We start from the raw sequence: 21,580 nt of genomic DNA, 5'->3' as shown, positions 1-21,580 counted from the left end.
GAAGTCAATAAATGTTCAAGAATGATAAATGGCATCATAATTACCTCTGAGCAATAAACAATGTCAAGTTAGTTCAGTTTTGCCCAGTCTAGTAGCAGGCAAAAATCACTGCAGTAGTTTTGTTAATTTTTCCTTAGGAGTTTTTCAATATCTCAAGGCATTGAGATAAATGTCTTACTGTTATTCATCAGAGAGAACAGTATTCGCTATGGAAAATAAATAACCCCATAGTAGTTGAGAAGTATAGTAAAGCAATGTCCTACCTGGGTTACTTTCTCTGTCACATTGTGTGTCCGTTCTTTGACCTTGGGTGCAATAATAGTTTTATCTGAAGAGGGAGGGGATGTATTCTTTTTTTCAGTTTTGACATCTGAAAAGTTCAGAGTGAGCTGAGGAATCTTGTTGATGGTGCTGTATTTGTTGAGGTTTGAATCCGATGTGGACCCCAGCAGACTTGACTTGATATGATTAAAAGGCCCTAGAAAAATTGGAAAGTATTTGTAAAAATAGTATCAGAAGAAATAGAAAAAATAAAAAATAAACAATGGTCTCGGATGCCTGGCTAATGATCCATGACTGTGTGAGTCACATGACTAAGTGCAGTCAGTTTATGTGTGAACACCTTTCGCCACAAAGGAGGACATGTGAGAATCAAAGGGAAAATTTTGGTACTAGAAGTACGAATGCCAGCCTCTGTCGTGAACTGGCTTCTTTAATTAAAGGCTGAAAAAAAAAAAAGAGAAACAAAACAAAACAACAAAATAAACAAAAAGCCCCTCATGCCCTGCTGCTGGCTGGATTCTACCTCAAGTATTCCTATAGATTTTATTTCCTATTCTGGGGGCGACTTAGGGAAGCATTGGCCTAGTTAAGATCATGTTGGTCTTGACATTTGTGCATGTTTCATTTACACAGCCTGGGTTTACGTTCCTCTCTTTGCCATGTCACAGAGAAGGGACAAGCCACTTGCTTTCTTCAGATGTTCTACTACTGACATGAGATGATCCATGGAGTTTCTACGAGGTTCATGCCTAGATGATGTTGAAAATGACTAAGTGTCCTGTGTGTGTGTGTGTGTGTTTTGTGTGTGTGTGTGTGTGTGTGTGTGTGTGTGTGTGTGTGTGTGTGTACTGATGTTCTCTGTTGAGATCCTCAGGATTCTTTTTGGGGTCTTGATATCTTTCCATTTTATTTTCAGTTACATAAAAAAAAACCCCTGTAACTAAAGTACAAAAGGATGTTGCTATGGCAAACACAGCTTAAACTAGACATAACCATAGTCAGGAGACAGAGCATGTCTGCATTGGAAGTTGCCAAACACCCTCAACACTCTGTTCCTACAAACACAGCTGGGAAGAGGTCAAGACCCCTGGTTCCCTTGTGGAAGATGAGGAGCCTACGCAGTGCCATTTTCTTTACAGATGAATCTATTATCTGCTATTTAGGATGTCAAGAAATAGTCTGGAGTTCTTATGTGTTGCTTATTCCATGTTATAGATCTTAAAATTTAGCATCATGAAGAACTGTTTCAAATTCCTGAGGGCATGAGTATTACACAGTGTAGTTTTGACTGGGAGAGTGGGGGTGGGGCGGGGGAAGACTCCCGTTCAGTTGTTTCTGCCTGTCTTGTTATCTGAACTTGCTCTACCATCATCATCGTCTGCTGGTGCCTCCAATTAGCGCTCCAGTGTTGGTGCCTGAAGTCTTTTAAAAAAATTAAAAAGCACAATAAAAATGTATTTCAGATGGGGTTTTCCAGTTTTGTATATTTTTGGCCTCAATTTTAGGCACATTTATTAACATTTGTAACTCATCTAGGATTTCGGACTTTGTAGACACTGTTGTCTTCCTCCCCACAGAAATGCTGTATTTTTTTTTTTTTTTTGGCCTGGATAATTTATCTGCACCTAGGGATATGAATAAGAGATGTACGTGGTAACATTCATACAGAGAAGTTGTATTAAAAATCGTTACAGTTTGCCTTTTGAATTTATGTCTGGATCACCCTTCTTTATGTTGTATTTTTGTAGGAACTTGACTTCACAGCTGATCTAGGATGTTAATAGGTAGGCAAAATATGTTAGTGTAGTTTTATTGCCCTTATGGTTATTTCTGATCACATTCTGGAATTAGCTATAGTTATGGTCTGAAATATGAAATATATATATATATATATATATAGTGGTTTGGAATATTGCCCCAAGGGATATTTGTCAGGATGCCTTTTGGCTGTCATAACGATGGAAGAATTTGAATGCCACAGCTCTTATTCCTCCTTTGACAACCTGCTGCGTGTGTTTCAAGGGACATTCATAGAATGACAATGCTTGAAATGATCTGAATCTCTAATGAGTTCCCAATAAAGCCACACAATATGCTTTATAGGATTGCAGTAGTATTAATTTTCTAGAGCTACAGCTATCATGACCATCGAATATTGTACACTACTATAATGTCCTTACGTAATTGTATTAGGAGTATGTCACTATTTTGGAAAATTATGTTATCTAGAACCGCAATCTTTGTAGCATTTGAATGGTCAACACAGAAATCTTAGCGTTCTGGTCTCAGTTGCTTCTACACCTGCCATGTTTAAATATGTAAAATAAAGGATTGGAGTGTTCTTTGATAGAAGCAAAGTTAAATTTTCAGGTAACTACCAGAATTACACTAACGTTCTGAATAAAATGCCTCTTAAAAAAATTAACATCGTTATTTCTTCCAAAATGCCAACTGGAAAGAAAACCCACACTTTAAACGCTAAACATCTGGGGTGGTTTTCAGTGTCAGTATCTTAGCAGTGTAGAGACCTTCCTCAGCTTCTTTGTTGTGCTTTGATGGTTAGTTCTACCTACTGTTACTCACTATTTTTTTATTTATAATTATTTGTGTGTGTGTGTGTGTGTGTGTGTGTGTGTGTGTGCGTGTGTGAGTACATATGCTATGATTACTGGAGAGCACGTGTAGAGGCTATAGAACAAGTTTCTAGTTTTCTTCTTCTAATGTGAGGGGATGGAGCTTGGTCAGCACTCTTGAGCAGTAAGTGCTTTCACCTGTGAATTTATCTTTCTAGCACTGCTCATTCTTAACAAAGTATGTGGTTTGCAAGGTACACCTTGATGAAAATATACCTTAACATTTAGCAATGTGTCTATCTTCTGTGCAGGTCAATGTCATTACATTTTATCACATAGAGAAGTAGTCTGAAAGAATGTTTAAGGGAAGGAGAGCTCGCTTGTGAGAATATCACACTTCCCAATTTTCCTTTCATGTTCTCTTAGTATTATTGTGAGTACTTAACACATTTAGAAAGTTATTAAATCTCAATTTATTATTATTATGATTTCTCTCCCACTTTACTATTTTTCTATGGGGTGTTCAATCATGTCTTTAATTTCTTGGAAGTCAACTTTTTCTACTGTAACTAGGATTATGTCCTCAGCATATTTATATATAAACACTAGCATAGTAATATTCATATTATCTGATTATAAACTGCTTTGCCTTTGTGAGCCCTTTATAGTAAAATTAGAGGACCATGTTATTATTTCAGGAATGCTTAATTATCTCTGAATTCCATTGCAGGGGTCAAGTGAGAAAAACAAAATACTTGCTGAGAAATGGAGTGTTCGAACTGAAGCTGAGAAACTCTTTGATGAAATGTCTTCCCCAGAAACACCCCTGGATATGCAATCTCCTTACAGTCCTTATTTTAGCTTCTCTCGTTTACTATGGGAAAAAGAAATCCCCTACATTGTCATTCCATTCTGTTTGCTTTGGATTTTTAGTCTGAAAGAGTTAAAGAAAACTTTCTTTTGAGTGAATATATTTATTGAATTCAGCATAACAATGTTTTTAAAATAAATTATGCGCCCTCACTCAGATAGGGCATCCCAAGCATCTTTTCTCCTGTAGAACAGAAAGTGGTGTTCTTCTTACTCTTGACTTTGAATCAAACATTTATACCTAGAAGTCTTTTAGACTCTGCAAGCTATAGTCCTCACAGATTTTTCCGAAGTCTATATAAATTCCAGCGAAATATATTCCCAATGTTTTAAGGCAGGGATTAATAATATTCTTTTTCACCAATTCTAAACTAAGCTGACAGAATATGAGGCCAAAAAGGTATGAGTCAAAGACCAGAAATCAAAGTACAAGGTTTCCTACCTCCTAGGTCTACATTCAGAGAGGCCTTGGCTGAGGATTTAGAGTTGATAGGCAGCCTCACTGACAATGATCATGAACAGATGGGATTTGGGATTCTAATGAAAGAAAGGAGATTAGCCTGAAAAACAAAGTAAATGAATTTACAGAGAAGGAGCAGGCAGAAATAAGGGGACATGACGGATTCAGTTGAGGGGACTATAAGACTCAAAAGTGTACCAGGAGACTGACGTTCTTTGAGGGACGGTTACATGAGGGATAACAACGTGAGTATGCCAATGTGTGATTAGGAAACAGAAAGCAGGGGACCAGGTAGGCTACAGCAACAGTTGGGTAGATTTTAGCACCAGTACCTGATGAAGTTGTAAAATAAGCTATGTTTTCCAACTATGCATAGAGTTCCAGCAATAACTAAGAAGAATTTCAGATTTTAAAATACTTAAATTGAGTACACTGAGACTGTTTAAATTTATCAGGAGTAAGAAAATGCTTTATTATTGTTGTTGTTGTGTGTGTATGTTTGTGTATGTATGTGATTTATATTTATGGGCACAAATGTCAAGGCATATGCATATGTACATCATAGGGTGGCTTCATGGCATGGGTTTTCTCTTTTCATGGTTTAGCAAGGTTTCTTGGAATCAAACTCAGGTTGTCAGGCTTGCATTTTCTGGCAGCCAGGGCCTTTACTTTGCTGTCTTGTTGGACATGTACAGTATTTCTTAGGGCATTGAATTACATTTGTTAAATGTAATGAAACATACAGCTAATCCATATTAACATTAGCAAAAATGCCAGTGTAGCATTGGCAATGACGCTTTGCCAAAGAACCCTGCGAATAAGCATCGTCCAAAAAGTGCTGTAGCACTCAGAAAAAGACAGAAAGAAACACTCATCAAGTTACTTGCATTCAGTATCTACAAATTCTGTTCCTCTGTGTGACATATAATTTGCCAGACAAATTGTCACCACTAAGAATCAATTTGCAAATCTTGGTAAGATCATAGGCATCTGGAAAAAGGCCAATACAAAGTATGAGAAACAAGTTCTGTTAGATCTCTCCTCCCCTCCTTCTCTCTTTCCCTCTCTCTGCCTGTCTCTGTCTTTCTCTCTGTCTGTCATTATTTTATTTTTGTACCTGATAGGTTTCCTGGCTACAGTGGAGGTGATCGCTCTTAGCAATCTTGAGAGCAGTTTTGGTTTCTGACTCAAGATAGTATCTTGTACTAGTTGGAAAGCGGTCAACACGAAATAGAATTCTGGAGTCTTAGGAAACAACATAGGGGCACAACATTTTCAAGGACTTACTACATAGGAAGAGAGGACTAATGTATCTGTGACTTAGAATGCAGGACACATGAACAAACTACAAGGTGTGAAGTGACAACTGAGGGACTGAAGTACCAGTAGAAATCCTTCTGAAGCCCTAGAGATAGGGCCTCGAATCGTATTATCTACATACATTATGCCATTTGTTAGAAGTTGCTTTACTCCTTCTCATACAGGGGTTACAGTTTCTAAAAATAACACATAGCTGTTGTTTTAAGTGTTAGAGTGCTAAAGAAACTTATCGAAGGGAAGCAGAATTGATCTGAAGAAAGGGGTAGGCTTATTTAGTTTTGGGAGAAAAGGCTGAGTGCCAGCCTACTGTCTTCTGCTGGTAAGATTTTTATGCTTAATGTCCTTGATGCCAGAGAATATATCTCTGTCCACTGGGGACAGATGGAAGGAAGAAGGATTTAAGCCAGTGCTGGTTCTCTGTGGAACAGGAACTAAAAAACAGACTTCCCAAGATAGTAAACGCATGGCCTTTTCTGAAAAAAAGATGTCACTACTCCTTGTGCCAAGGAATTAGGCGGCACCTGAGCTTTAAGGGGATCACTCAGACAAACCTGCAAATCCCATGTCTGCTTTACCAGGTTATTTATACTCTTTTGTAGGGAAATGATTTTTGGTCAAAGTGGGTGATACAGTTTGTGTTCAAAGCAGGGTAGAAATATACTTCTCTTTTATTTAATATTTTATTTATTATGGCTTAGAGTCAGTATTAATTTATTTTATAAGCACACTTGATGGATCATCCAGTATCTATTTGTAGTTTTATGAAAATGGCAGTTATAAAACTGATGTGCATCTGAAATATATGCACACACACACAAAAACAAAACAAAAAAAAAAACCAAACAGAAATGAACTTCAATTAGGCAATTGGGATTAGTACCTAAAACACAGGGAAGAAGGATAAAGGTTGGTTTGATGGAATAGTTGATAAAATTAAAATAAAATGTCTTTATTTTTGAAAATAAATGAACTGGTGGTAGGTTCTTTTTCTCTTTCTTCCTCCCTTACTTTCTTTTTCTCTCCTTTTCTTGCTTCATGTGCTTGGGATCTGATCAAAACTCACACATACAAGGGATCTACCCCTGAATTATATCCTTATTACTGGACAACTAGTTTAGACATATTTTAAACAAATTAGATTCATTTCTCACTTTGACTTTCAAACACAAAACAAAAAACAAAAAAAAAATACACAGGAAAATTAATGTCTACGCATTTACTCATCTTAAGCACTAGTAGTATTTCCAAGGACCAAGCAGGCAGCAGATCTTTCTGAGGATTCATTCTGAATTGTCAACTAAAACTACCATGCCCAATTAGAATAACTATGTAGATAAACAAAACAAAACAAAACAAAACAAACAAACAAACAAAAACAAAACCAACCCCACTATTAGAGGTCTCCCGTACAGATCTTCCTTGAAGTGCTTACAAAATAGTAGGAAAGGCAAAGGAAACACTCCCACAATCTTGATGATTTACAAATTATCCTGGGATTTTGATCACATAACACCTACAGGCTCTAGTGCTGCTCATTCATCAGCAACAGCCGTTCTGAATCAATTATGGAAGCAATTAAGACGTCAGTTACACAAACTGCACAGTGGTCAGAGTAGCCGTGATGTAAAGAAGAGGCCCGGACAGTAAGTTCTGAGGAATGATGGTTACTGGTGGAGACATGATCATGCAACAAACATGCACGAGATGCATCACTGACATCATTTACACACCCACAGCAGCATGCGCGGCCAGACACCAGGCCAAAAGTTTTGATCCTTGCATCTACTGTGATAAGACAGCCAAAACGGAATTGGATTTCAAATTTTAGCCAATCCCAAATTTATTCAGAGTATCCCCCAGTTAAATATTACCCTGTGGTAGCTGTAAACCATGCCAATGATTAGAATAATATAGAATACAATTTAAAATGATTGAAGTCTAATAGAGAAAAAAGCAGAAAATGACTCTCATGCAAGTACAGTATACTACTACAGTAAGCTTAAAACCATACCCCCTGCCATCCAGGAACGAGAAACTAGTTTTAAGGAAACAAAAGAGGAACAAGTGAAGTGATGGTGTCATAGAGCATTGATCATTCTATTTATTCTTGTACTCAAGAAAAGACAGAGTCCCTGCAACAGTTTATGTGCTTCTTTTATACTGGAATATATTCATCTTGACACTTGTTTCTTTCCAAATGTCTATGAAGTGTTCACCGTCAATCTTACATCCTTTTGTTCAGGATAAAAAAGGTGTTCATCATCACTTTGACGGCACAGCAGAGAAAGTAATCATGTCTCCAGCAAAACCAAGCCATGATGTCTCCACCAGGCACCTGGACTAGCTGAGGGCAGCATGGAGATGTGGCATCAACAGGGCATACAGCAGGCAAGTTAACATGCCAAGTAAAGGGCACTTTAAGCATCAGATGGTGAATTTGAGTTTATACGTTACCTTTGACACTGCGACCATTGTCTGTTTTGAGCATATAAGGATAAAAGAGAGAGAAATATAAAACAGAAGACTAAAATTATGTTAAGCACACCAAACTAGCTTAGTAGAAACAATCAGAGAAACCAGGATGTAAATACAGAAAATGGAATTTTGGTTGAGGTGAATATTATAAATCATTAATAAGGAGAAATACACAAACTGAAATATCAGTTATACTAAACATCATAAATAACTGAAATACATGACTTAATTTAAACAAATTGTAAGTAACAGATTCTATAATTACAGCATTTTAGCGAGAGATCTGCACAGTTGCTGGTAATTGTGGTAATTTACAACCTTGTCAAAAGTCAATCTTGATGTCTCCTCAACTGCAGCTTGTAACACATCAAAGGAAACCATATAACATTTTGTATGTCAAATTTTTCCATATACTTAAACCTAGGTATATTAGTATGGACAGAAGTTTCTAAGACAATGGAATACTAAATATTTGAATTATTTAGGATACTTTTGTTAGCTGTTTCTTCACCCTCAACTGTTCTTTACTGTATGCTTTAAAAATATCAGGGTTTAATGAGTCATTCTTAGGCAAAAAATAATTGCAACATATCAGTGAACACTTTATTGTATAAAAAGATTTTGCATTTTTGCTATGTAGCATAAAACCTAGAATATTTATACATCTGCTTATATTTTAAAGCAGGCTGTTTTCAAATCTTGGCATAGAGTGTTTTCAGATTTATTTTGTTTTTTTTTTTTTTTTTTTTTGTTGTTGTTTTTTTCGAGACAGGGTTTCTCTGTAGCTTTGGAGCCTGTCCTGGAACTAGCTCTTATAGACCAGGCTGGTCTCGAACTCACAGAGATCCGCCTGCCTCTGCCTCCCGAGTGCTGGGATTAAAGGCGTGCGCCACCACCGCCCGGCTCAGATTTATTTTGAAAGTAGAAATCTAACTGTTTTCTATGTGGTACTAAAAATATGTATTAATATGTATTACCAGCTTTGAAATACACAAGCTTAAAATAAATGAAGTCATAACAAACCCTTCAAATATGTTCAAGATCTGATAAATGTATACATTTGTTGCCATCTATCTTATCTATGTGTATTCAAAACCTTGAGATAGACCATAATTTTCTCCAAGCTTATATTAAAAGTGATTCCAATATTGTGGTTTATGAAATTGTTAGAGAAGACATGGCCTTGGACAATACTATGTGCATAAAATGTGACTTGCAGTGGTAGCTTTCTCCTCTCTTTTCACAAGTCATTTTTTAAAAAGGACTGTGGGACAGTTTGCTTTTACATAGAGATGATTTCCCCCTCAAAGTAGTCTGCAGTCATTAGCAAAGTAGTAACTGCTTTCCCAATAGTTAGAAAAAAAATCATAAACGGGGCTGGATTTGATCCCCAACACTGCTGAACTCTGCTAATAAAATGCTCATTGTAGAACACACACGCACGCACCCACCCACACACATACATGCCCGAACACATGTGCACATATACACTTGTGTACTCGCTAAGCCCAGATCCTCTAAAGACACATGGGAACAAAGCTAGCAGAGTGAAGCTTTGGTACTGAGGAAGAATGAGAAGTTTGAAGACGGAAATGAGTCAACATTTCTTTGCTATTTCTTCTATGCCCATCAGTATTTTTATTTAATTAGTTGATTGGTTTTTGGCTAAATTTGGTCTGAAGTTAAAATACAAAATGCCCTATACATTTATTAATTTGAAGTCACATCTCCACTGTGGCATCTGTATTACCAACGATATGAACGTGCAGAACATAGACTACTTAAGACTCCTTTGTAGTATTTTGACAGACTAATTTCATGGCTACTGAATATAATGATAAACTAAAGTTTATATTTTCCATGTCTATCTTTTACTTTCCTTTTTATAATACTACATTTTTTCCTGAATTTTGATAGTGTTAATTTATAACAGATCACAAAAAGACTCAGTTGTTTGTAACATGTGCCGTAGGAAGAAAAATGCCAAGGTACTTTACAATAGACATAAATAAGAAGATTATGTAAATATCGCCTAGCAATATGCTATAAAATATTTCCAGAACTCTAAGGATAGAACACTTAAGAGCACAGTACTGTGTTGGAATGAGGACATCGCAGCTCCAACTCTTGAGCTTCTAGGATTTTATATCTTAATCATTTTCAAGGGTTTATAAATCTAAAATCAAATGTGAAGGTTTTCCATCTATTGTTGCACATGCTCAGTTTCTCAAATATATATAGAATTATATGGCCCCCGGAATGGTAATTCCTTTAATGCCCATCACTGTGTTTTAGGTAAGATCATTTCAAGGTTGAAGTACTGCAATTGAATGCCCTGTGAGTTTACCAGGCTGTGGCACGCACGGACTGCAGTATTGGTAGGAGAGAAATACTGCCCAAAAGGGCCCAGCCCAAAGAGGGGAGGGAAATTGAGAGTGATCTCATCATCAAGCATCTATACTCAGACCTTGTACTGAGAAATCTAAGACATACCAAGTCACACTTTCCTATAACTGTCTTAGTAACTGTGTACTCTATGGAGGCCACCTGAGAGGAAAATGACAGACATAAGTTATCAAACCTGATGCACAATATTGAGAAGTTCCATCGAAGCACAGGGGAAGGATGCAGGATGTGCTGAGTCTGAGATGTTGGCTTTTCAAATTTATTATCATAAACTCAGTTTCCTAGGAGAAAGCTCTGACGATTCTGTATGCTTGTTAAAGATGAGCATACTAACTGGTAGGGACCAACTAAAGCATATGCTGCTCATTTGAAACACTGCTGAATTTATTGTAATTCGTCCACAGGAGTCATTTTCATACATCCAGTTACACGGGTTCCACTCAGTCAGAAAATCCTGAACTCACCATTCCTAGGTGGTCGGGAGCGCAGTTATCTAATCCTCTAGCATAGGAATTATCTTTGATTTTAGTTTTCTTTGGACTTTCCTCAGACCATGAATTCAAGTGAATGTACTGATTGGTCTTGTAGTGTAGTTTCTCCAATTTGTCTTATTCCAAACTATTCTTTCTGTTCTGAGACAGATTCTGTGTTTTTATTTTATCTCTGAATTCCTTCCTCACCTCCCCATCAATTTCTTTTCTTTCAGCTCTTCTGTCTTTTCTATTTCGCTGTGCTCTTTAGAAAATTCCCCACATGATTCAATGCTAAGGCTTTGGTTTAAATCAGTGTATGTGGAGGAAGGGGCTCATTATATCCTCATGAGTATGATATTGGAAAATGACTCATGTGCAGGGTCCTCTCAAAGTCAAGGCATTGGTACTGAGTATCTGTCCTAAGTAGAATCCTGGGCTGGGTGCTAAGACTGTAGAACTGTAGGCACTAAGGCGCCAGTCAAGAGTGGCTCATGACATCTTATTTGTGTTCAGTTACAACCACATTTGATCTATATCTGCATATCTATACATGTGTGCTTGTATATATATATGCATATTTATACACACATGTATGTCTATATCTGTATATGTTGGCAACTATAGAATTAATAAATGCTAATTTATGTGCTACTTTAAAAAAACCAGGTTTCAGTCTGTTCATGAAATTATTTGATTCTCTGGTTTGGGAAGGGGGATAGCAGAGCTTGCAACTTAGTAATAGAACAGGGAACAGACAGCTAAGAGATCTTAGGCAGAGCAAAGTAACCAAGGAGGGAAATGTATGATAGAGTTTTGTGAATTACAAAGTGTTTCAGTGGCAACAGTCTCCAAAGGAGCTAAAAGTGAGTCCTAAAAAGAAACTTTGCTTTTTGGGTATGACGGTTAGGATGTGAATAAGGAACCTCAGGAGCAGACTTATGCTTTTGAAAAGACAGCCGACAACAGCTTAGGTGGCAAAGCCACTTGAAGGAACGAGGATCTGGAAAAAGGGACCTTTCAAGAATCTAATTCTACAAGGGGTGGAGAAAGGTATCAGGCCTGTTACTGACTCTCAGACTCCCTTGTATTCACTTATATTGAAGTCTTCTGCAGTATGAGCGAAGGAAGCAGTACCTTGCCCTGCGGCAGCTGGTGCCACATAAAGGGAGATTCAAACTGTCTCCTAACCTGTGAGAGTTGCTCTGAGGTTTAAATGCGACTTATTGTGTGTCAAACACTTACACTGCCTAAGGCATCCTAACTGCTCAATGTTACCCATGATCATGCTAAAGATGGATGGTTTCTGTGGTGGCTCTCAAAGCACACTTTTCACTCTGGCTACTTTAGAAATGTGAGCCAAGAGGCTAGAGAGAAGAAAGTCTCACCCTGCTTTCCAAGTTGCCAAGTGAGTTTCCCCACTCACCTATTCCCTCCTTCCCACCTGCTCCCACCTCTGATGGTCAGTAACAGTCTTGTGAGGGCATGCTGTTCTTTCATTCAGGGTCTGATCATCTACTAAACTCAACAAAATTAATTATGCTTAAGATAAAAGAATTCACCACCTAATCACATCTTAAATTAAGCACTAATTAATTAACACCCCAGGAAGCGGGCTGATAATGGTTATACTATTTCAGAAACACCAATAAAGAAGCCAGAAGAAACCAAATTACTCACTGGGGTTCAAAGAGGAAATGAGAAAAGATGCTTAATGCAAGATCCACGTTCTTAATAGCTTTTAATCATAATTCTTCTTTGAAAAAGCAGATTACTGTTCAATTTTGAAACAATGCAAAAATAAACTTCCATCACCCAACCAAAAGAATGTTTCCATGTTTAAAAAAAATAATCAAACATACCTTCACTGGCATGTCGGTCTCTAAATATGTTCTTGGGGTGGACGCTGAAGCCTTCTATATCGTGAACTGAAGATGCTCTCCGGATGCTGCAGAGGCTTTCCCTTGATCTGGAGTGTGTTAGTTGGGAACTTGACTGCAGCATGTCAGGGTAGAGGCGGTCCCATTGCCTTTTGGGAGAGGAATGGTCCAGAGGTCCGGATATGTTCACTAAGGGAGAACACTGGCTAGGCTGGATCAAGGCTTTTGTGTCATCTGCTTCAGAGGGACTGCAACTTTCTTTTGTGGGAGACTTAAAGTGTTTCATGGCCACAGAGTCATCGCTGTGTTTGGATGAATCAATGACTACCACATCCGGGTCTTCCTGTGGCAAGGACTGCTTTCTGTATGTTAGAACTCTTAGCCCGGGAAATTTGAACCCAAAGAGTTTCCCTACAAAGGAAGACAGAAAAGAGTATTTTCACACTGTGAATATATATTTTAAAACTAATAAAAACAATCAACTCATATCGAATATCATATGAAAGAATGGCTATATTTAATACTATTAAATAACTACCTGTATTTAATTAATTCTGATTTCATGAGAAATATTGTAAAAAAGTTTTCTGAGTATAATAAGATACATATATATATATATCTTGCTTTTGATAATTATAAAACAGCTCAATGAAATGAAAACCTTATTTACATGACAAAAACCTTTAGTTTATAACAGATTAAAAACATGTATTCAGTAAAAACCCATAATTTAAATAGGAAAAGAAAGAACCTATGTCTTACATCAAGGGACACACACAGGAATGAGTGGGTCTTTGTAAGGTATACATGGGGTGGTAAAAGTATTGATGGTAGCAGAGTAGTACATGAAGCGGGCTTGATACACTTGTAGTTTTGTCTTTAATAGTGTTGTAAGTTCAGTCTGAGTGGTAAGAAGGAGATCAATGGTATATCAAAGGCTCTCAATCCATCTGGTAGTTTTGAAAAGTTATAAACTTCCAAAAGAGATGTAAAGATAAGATGTATGTATGTATGTATCTATCTATCTATCATCCACCCACCCATCCATCCATCCATCCATCCACCCATCCACCCACCCACCCATCCATCCAGCCAGCCAGCCAGCCAGCCAGCCATCCATCTATTATATCATCTATGTATCTATGTGTCTATATATCTATGTATCTATCTATCTCCTATCTAATGTATATTTGTCACATTTGTTGTTCCAAAATCTAAGAATGTGAGGCACTTATCAGTGCGTCATAGATGATGCATCAAAAAGAGTGAATATTAAACTTTTAAATAATAGCAAAATAAGCAGACATTAAAGAATCCAGCATTAAAATATCAAATAAATAAACACACTAGTAGTAAAGCTGTAAATTAAAATGGTAAGAAATTATCTTTTCTCTATTCAATTTAGCAGGAAATAATGGGGTGAGAGCCCATCATCTATCTTGACTATCTTGACTATCCTGAGTGTGTGTTGCTGGGATTGCAACATATCTGCCTATATCGATCTGCTGAAATAAAAAAAGAAAGTACACGTTTCATGTGATGCAGCAGTTCACACTTAAGATTCAAAGACACAGAAGTAGAAACCATCTGACTTTTCAATAAAAGGACACTGGTTGAAAAAAAATAAAGTGTTTTATGAGAGGCTTATGATACTAGAAAATAAGCATGCTCTAATTAAAAGTTGCTAAAATGTTTTGTTTGTTTGTTTTCAAATGAGACATGATTTCGTAGTGTAGACCTGGCTGTACTGGAACTTGCTCTGTAGATCAGGCTGGTTTCTAACTCAGAGATTCACCTGCCTCTGCTTCCTGAGTGCTCGGATTAAAGGTATGCACCACCACCACCTGGCAATAGTTGTTCAAGATTATTTATGTTTTGACTTCATATACTTATAATATTATTTTCAATAAAAAACAGTAATTTATTTAAGTTGAATGACAGCAGAGGAAAATATGGAAAAGCACAATCTGAACTTGTAAAGTGGATTTGCTCAGTGAGGAGAGGGTTGGAAGCAAACAAAGTGCATTGGATCATTTTATAGACATTGATTATTACATTAAGTATGCTTTTTAAAAATAGAATTTAAAAGCTAATAATGCAAATAAATGTCTATCCTCAGAGGAAATAAAAAGATGAAAGCACCCAGACAACAATCTGCTATCTGAAGATTCTCTAATGTTTCCAAGTTCGAAATTTCTGATGCTAGTAGAGTAGTCTGGGCCTGTATCTTCCCACATCTACAGACCTATTTACTGTCACTTTGGGCATTTAGCTCATATCTCTGGAGTCAAATTTTTTCCACCTTATTTTCTTCTTTAAAAGTCATGGAAACTAATTAACATGAACACTGTTGTTTTTTTGTGCGTGGACTTCTCAATCCATTGAAGATGGTCCTAAAACACAAGAGAACCTCACTTCTAAACTCAGCATCTTTTCTCCATTTTGAAAACATGCGTAGCGAATGATGCTACCCGTTTATTTTTAATATCCATTTATTTTTAATCCCATTCTTAACCCAAATACTGTAAATTTATGTCTCCAGTCCTGTTTTTTACTCTGAGTTCCTAACCTGTGTGTCTAAAACTGGCAACATCCCCTCATAGAAAGCTGCAAATTATCTCAGATTCTTAGCGCAAAATCCAATCTCTTGAGTCCTTCAAAGTCAGCTATTTTTTAGAGCAAATGGCACTGTAATCCATCTAGTTGGTTAAGTCTGAGACTTGAGGGACATCCTCAGTACTGTTCTCTGGCCCCATCTTCTAGAATCCAGTAACATCAACTTCTCGATTGCCTTCACTTCACCTCACCCATCATCTTTTTTATGTTTACACCTTTTCCCTCAGTCTAATGGTCCAGCGGACCCCTTGGTATAGAATGCTGGTCACTTGTTATACTCCCAGCAGCGTTTCTTGTTCGCCTCCCAAAGACAATGAGTTTTATGTTGTCAAACATTCACACTGGATAAAGTAGACTACTCTCTCTTCCCTCCGTAAGTTCTTACTTAGAGAGTGAAGACATGTAATCTCTACCCCATCATTAATTCCTCTCCTTGGACTCTAGAATTCAGCCACGATGTCTTTTATATGCCTTTGGACGCTTATGCTTCTTTCAGATTCTGGGCTCCCTTCTGTTAGATTGTTTCTTTTTGTCTACTTAGTTGCTCCTGCAGCTTATAGCCCAGAAGAGTTTCTTCAGAGAGGCTCTTCCTTCCCTCTGAACCACGCTGACAGTTCTTCACAGTTTTCACCGCATAAGGTAATAATAGACTCAGTTATTTCCCAATTAACACTTCTCTACACCCTTGTAAGGAAGAGCTTGTTGATTTTGTCTCAGTTCAGACAAAATGCCCGAGTATGGCAATAGAGTTAAACAAATACATAATAAACTGAGTTGATACTGTGCTTGGTTTGGATTAAAATATGTAATTACTCTGATCATCATACTTATGCAATCTTAGCCTCCTCGAACTGTATTGACTCCTATGCACTTTGCAATTGAGTGGAACTAAACACATCATGGGAGCTCTATATCATGCCCTGTACACCTGAAAAAACCCTTATTACCAATTTTAACCTTTTAATGAGGGTTTACATTGCTTCCATACTGATTGCCAAGTTTACACAGAAGCGCTTTCTTGTCCTTCATCATCTAGGAAAATATAGATAGATAAAATGCTTGTTGGAGAACCATTTAGAATGAAGCAGGCTAATTTATTACGCCAGTGTCTCACTTGTAGTCTAGGAGTTAATAACGCTCAAAGTGATGGAAATAGGATTTATTTCTCTGGTAAAATGCGATGACACAATACAAATACATTAAATACATTGTGGGTTAATATGCAAAGATGAGAGCAACCAATCTGCACAAACAAGATTAGATATCAGTGCAATACTATAAGTGTTTTGAAAGCATCTTTTACATATTTCTACTAACAGTTTTATATGCTCAAGGAATTTGCCAAGTTCAAAATCAGTGAGCTGCATCAAAGTCATTTGATTAGTGCTTAATGCACATGAAATTGAGTTACCGTTTACAAATCAATTTTTCAAGTTTTATTACAATGCATTGAAGGGCAATGCCTACTTTTACTCATTTTTCACCCTCCACCCAAAAGAACACCCAGTAGCTCTCTTAAACTAATGACCACACAGGCGTTTATTTTGCGCATGTAGTTATTCGCAGCCAAGGTGGGACAGATGGTCTTTTCCACACCACTAGGTTAATATGACCATGTTGTATTGCATCCCAGATTTAGTTGTCTCCGTGTAGTTCACGCGGAAAGAATGCACATTGAGAAATTTGTGCACTGCCGTACTTCCTTAAGGCATGGAATTTAAAACGTCGGTAAGTGCAGCGCTGCTGTGGCTTTTAACTCTGCAAAATGTCTTGCTAAGTCTTCAGATTTTATTAAGTTTACTTTCTTATTTGGAGAATTAGATTTTATTTAGTCTCATGTCTACTAAAATAGTAAACCTGAAATAGGAAAAAAAAAACTCAACATTTTTTCACAACTCTTATACATTGTCAGATAAGGATAAATATTAATAAATTACTTCTATGAATCTAACTTTGCTTTAAATAGAATTTAAATAACAAGTGCTGGTAGCTATGTACATTAGAAATGGTCTTTCTTGGGGAAAATGAATATTCATACAATTTGATTTTTCTTATAACTGCAAGTTCTTGTTTCTTTCATTCCATTTATTATCATTTTACAAAATTATCGAACAGCTGGGGTTACACAGAGAAGCCCTGTCTCAGAGAGAGAGAGAGAGAGAGAGAGAGAGAGAGAGAGAGAGAGAGAGAGAGAGAGGAAGAGGAAGGGAGGGAGAAAGGGAGGGAGAAAGGGAGGGAGGGAGGAAAGGAAGGAAGGAAATGAGGGAGGAGGGAGGGAGGGAAGGAAGGAAGGAAGGAAGGAAGGAAGGAAGGAAGGAAGGAAGGAAGGAAGGGGTTGCTCTCAGGCCTTACTGCATTTCTAAATTTGCCCTGTCTTCCATATGCTACCTTAAGACTCAAGATTTCAGGATTCCAAGGTGATCTTAAACTCTGCTGCTTATTTGAAGCCTCTTGTATCTCTACATCACCCAGTCACTGCTACAGCCCTTGGGAAAGCCTACTCCTACCTATAAGCAGTATCTGCAGACCAACTGAGAGGCAGTTTGGTGTGTGTAACAATTCATACCTTCAGTAATTTTGCTATTACAGTCAGGAGCATAGTGTCTTGTACAAAGACTGGGAAAAAGAGCCACCTTTAGTTCTGAAAAATAACATCCAATGTGTACTTAGCTCTGATCAACTGGCTATCCTGAGTACTGAATGATAAATGGAACAGTGTAGCCAGTGTAGTTTGGGAGCTACACAACAAAACAAAACAAAACAGAACAAAACTCCTTGAAGTCCACTGGCAGGCAGCAAAGTTGAAGCTAAATATGGGGCTCCTTGAATGAGCAGATGTGATCAGTAGAGACAATTAAGACTAAGTCTCCAATGGTGCAACCTAAAAGCAAGATGGCACAAAGGAAAGGAGAAGTGAGCAATGGACCAATTGGGATCTTGAAGTGATGTGAGTCACCGGATGCTGTGTGAAGGTCCGGGGTCAGCTAGGGCTGCATCCCGGCCTGTGGACAGTTGCAGCAGCAGCAACAGCAGCAGCACACTCCTCTGAACTTGTTAAAGATTGCTGCTGGTGTCTGAGAAGCCCTGCTTCCACTCTGGCAACATCATCATGACAGCAAAGGAGGCAGCAAGCAGAGATTTGGTCCAGGGAGATAAGCAGGAAGACAGGGTAACAAGATTGAGTGCTTTTAACCACTCAAGGTTAAAATCATTCACTAAGGAGACACGAAACGAATGTAATGCACCAGCATTACATATGCCCAATTACATCTCCATGTGCTTAAATAACCACTAAATCAATAAATGCATGATTTTACCATACTATTATTAAGTTTCTCTCGGATATATATATATATATATATATATATATATATATATATATATATATATATAGTTTCCTTTCTCCAAATGCCAAGTTAAAGAATCAATTCAGGTCACCTGGACGTAATAACATCTTAACTTATGTTGATTCTGGGTGATCATGCAGCCATCATGCTGATGGGAACTCTAAACAGAATGTTCCAAGCATTAATGAGAAATGGTCCTGTTTCCCAAATGCTGGAAGGCTAGAGAGTGTCCCTGATTTTCATGTTGCTAGGTAACACAATATTCCACAAGATGCTTACAAAGGGCCCCGGCTATGCTTATGCTGACCTGGGTGCTGATCAGCATCCCTTATTAACAAAGTACATACTTTCTTCCCCCCAATAATAAGCATTTCAGTTGATCTTAGATATATGTTCTTTACTCGTATAATGGAGAAACTATGACATAAATTTGACTGAACGTTTTCCCTATTTGTTTTTGCAACAATGTCATGGTTCCTTTCTCTATATCAAATTTAATCCTTAAAGAAAAAGACTTTCAAAGGAAGGATGAAAGTAAACATTAGTTACATTGAAAAACATTTAATTAAATTCTGTTCAATAGCAGACCGTTTCTATAGTAATGTGTGCTGATTAGGGAATTCTGTATTACAACAGCAGCCTCTCATCTTTGAATTAAAGAATGACTTTCAGCTCCAATGGAGAATAGTAATAGCCTGGTGATGGCCCTTCTGCAAAGAACTACGTGGAACATTTCTTTGTTTCTTCCTTGCTTGGGGTCAGAGAACAGACACAGGTTTGAAGAGGTAATATAGCTGCTGAGACAAATGTATGTTTTATGTGGTAATTATCTTGAGTGAGTCCAAAACATATGAATAGATTTTAATGGCTTAAATTAGACAGATAATGGCCTAAATTATCAAATGTTATTTTGTATGTATAAATTTAGTTTCAGTTGAAGCTTTTAGGATAATTCAAACTTTTATTTTAGTAAGAATAAAGTAAAATTTTCTTTCAAAGATACAATTTGAATCTTTTAAGGACAATGCGATCTTTTAAACAAGATTAAATGAAGAAGTTTATTTCTGAAAGTTATTTTAAACTTAAAAATCATTTTATTTGAATATTATTTAGCTTAGACCACAGTACCAGGATGACACAAAGTTTAATATAAACAGAGCATTGAATTTTTGTGTTTCTGAGTCAGTAGTTCTGACATAGAGATGAAAAATTTGAATGTCAAGCATGTTGTCTGTAGAAGGAGCTGCTCTTTCATTTCTTGGCAACCCAGACCCAAATAATCACACATAAACTATGTCAGTTATAACACTGTTTGGCCTATTAGCTCAGGATTCTTATTAACACTTACATTGTAAATTAATCCATTTCTATTTTTCTGTATATTACCACGAGATTGTGGCCTACTGGAAAAGTTCCGGCAAGCCTCTCTCCTTTGGCAACTACTTGACATCTGTCTTGAATCTGTCTACTCTCTCTATATATCTCTTCCAGCCTGGCTATATTCTGCCCTGCCATAGGCCAAAGCAGTTTTATTCATTAACTAATAAAAGCAATACATATAGAGAATGACATCCCATATAAGTAGCCTTGTTCATAGCGATAGTCTTACCATGCAGAGAATCATTGACCTGGACAATCCAGTTGATGTCTACTCAGGAGATAACAAATCAATAATTTCATGTGGAACCATAAATGTATGTTTTTGTTACACCCATGGATACTTACTATTTGCAAAGGATATAAAGAGGTACAAGAAAGAACATGTAGCCTCTTTGAAATTGAGCTAAAGGGTCTCTGGTCACACTACATTAGATTATTATTCTATAATACCCTACAGTCCTCACCTCCATTTTATTTTTGAATCTTAAAATTCATTTTAGTGTATATTTTAAAATTAAAATTATAATATAATTATTTATTTTTTATTATTGTCTACTGGGCAAACAGATGTTTTCATTGTGACAGTAGGCCAAAGTGTGAAGCATTATGTTCTCACAGGAGCAGGAGCAGGACCACATAGATCTTGGATAAGGTGAGATTTCCATAGAGAAGAGTTTTTGGAATAAATATGCTACAAAAATGACAACATTCTGCTAGACAATACATAACAAAGGACTCTCCCAGTGACTCTACTAAATACTAGAAGCTATAGAAGATGAATCTAACAAAATAATGGAAGTCACTCTGACTTAAATCTTCGTATTGCATATACACAGTAATTTGGAATTTGATGTTTTAGGCAACAAAAGCGTATCATAAAGGATAGAAATAGTGGACTTCTGTAATCTGGGCGGAGCAATATTTTATGTAATATTGGAGAAAAAAGATAAAGGAGGGAATTAAAATTATGAGACCATTACATTAGATCAAATAAGATGTGTTATAGTTCTGAGTAGGATAATTATAATGAAATATTAAGGAAGATATTGAATGAAGTGATGGATTACTTAGTCCACCTTTTTTGATGGGAGATGAGAAGATTCAATGGAAGGAGAAGCATAGCATTATGCTATATTTTGGCTTGGGTGACTTGGTTAATGAACCGTGATAATCAAAGAAGTCTAAGTGAGGGGGGATAGAGATCTTAAGACACATCTAACCTGAAAGGGGGGGATGTTCCAGAAGTACTAAAGTATTCCAAAGAGCTCACCCGATGGGCCATTGAATACATCAGGCTCTAAGTGATGAGAAAGGACTAAGGAAACTGTGACCGGAAATCCGGATTTGTGAAAAGACCTGAAGCTGCGGTAACAGATGAAACTGTCCAAGCAGGATGAGCAACGATGACTCCTATCTATGGAGGGGAAGTGCTGAAAGTAGCTCCCGGAAGATAAAGAGTATTTAGGGATAGAATCAGAGGGGGTTTTGGAGTGTAACTCTG

At 37.1% G+C, this 21,580-nt stretch overlaps 1 protein-coding gene across 3 annotated transcripts in view; it reads right to left on the bottom strand.

Annotated features, from left to right (window-relative positions):
- The window catches only part of Kcnh7 (potassium voltage-gated channel subfamily H member 7), a 426,118-nt gene that overhangs the window by 122,747 nt on the left and 281,791 nt on the right, over positions 1–21,580 (bottom strand). For all 3 annotated transcript variants that reach the window (XM_038335737.1, XM_038335738.1, XM_038335739.1), the window contains 2 exons: positions 12,719–13,147; positions 264–478 (listed from right to left, as the gene is read on the bottom strand). In XM_038335737.1, the coding sequence (XP_038191665.1) occupies positions 264–478; positions 12,719–13,147 (644 nt within the window). The remainder of the gene's footprint in view (positions 1–263; positions 479–12,718; positions 13,148–21,580) is intronic.

Source organism: Arvicola amphibius, chromosome 7 (assembly GCF_903992535.2).
Source record: "Arvicola amphibius chromosome 7, mArvAmp1.2, whole genome shotgun sequence".
In the NCBI taxonomy this organism is placed as follows: Eukaryota; Metazoa; Chordata; class Mammalia; order Rodentia; family Cricetidae; genus Arvicola; species Arvicola amphibius.
This window is presented reverse-complemented; position numbering and strand designations above follow the sequence as displayed.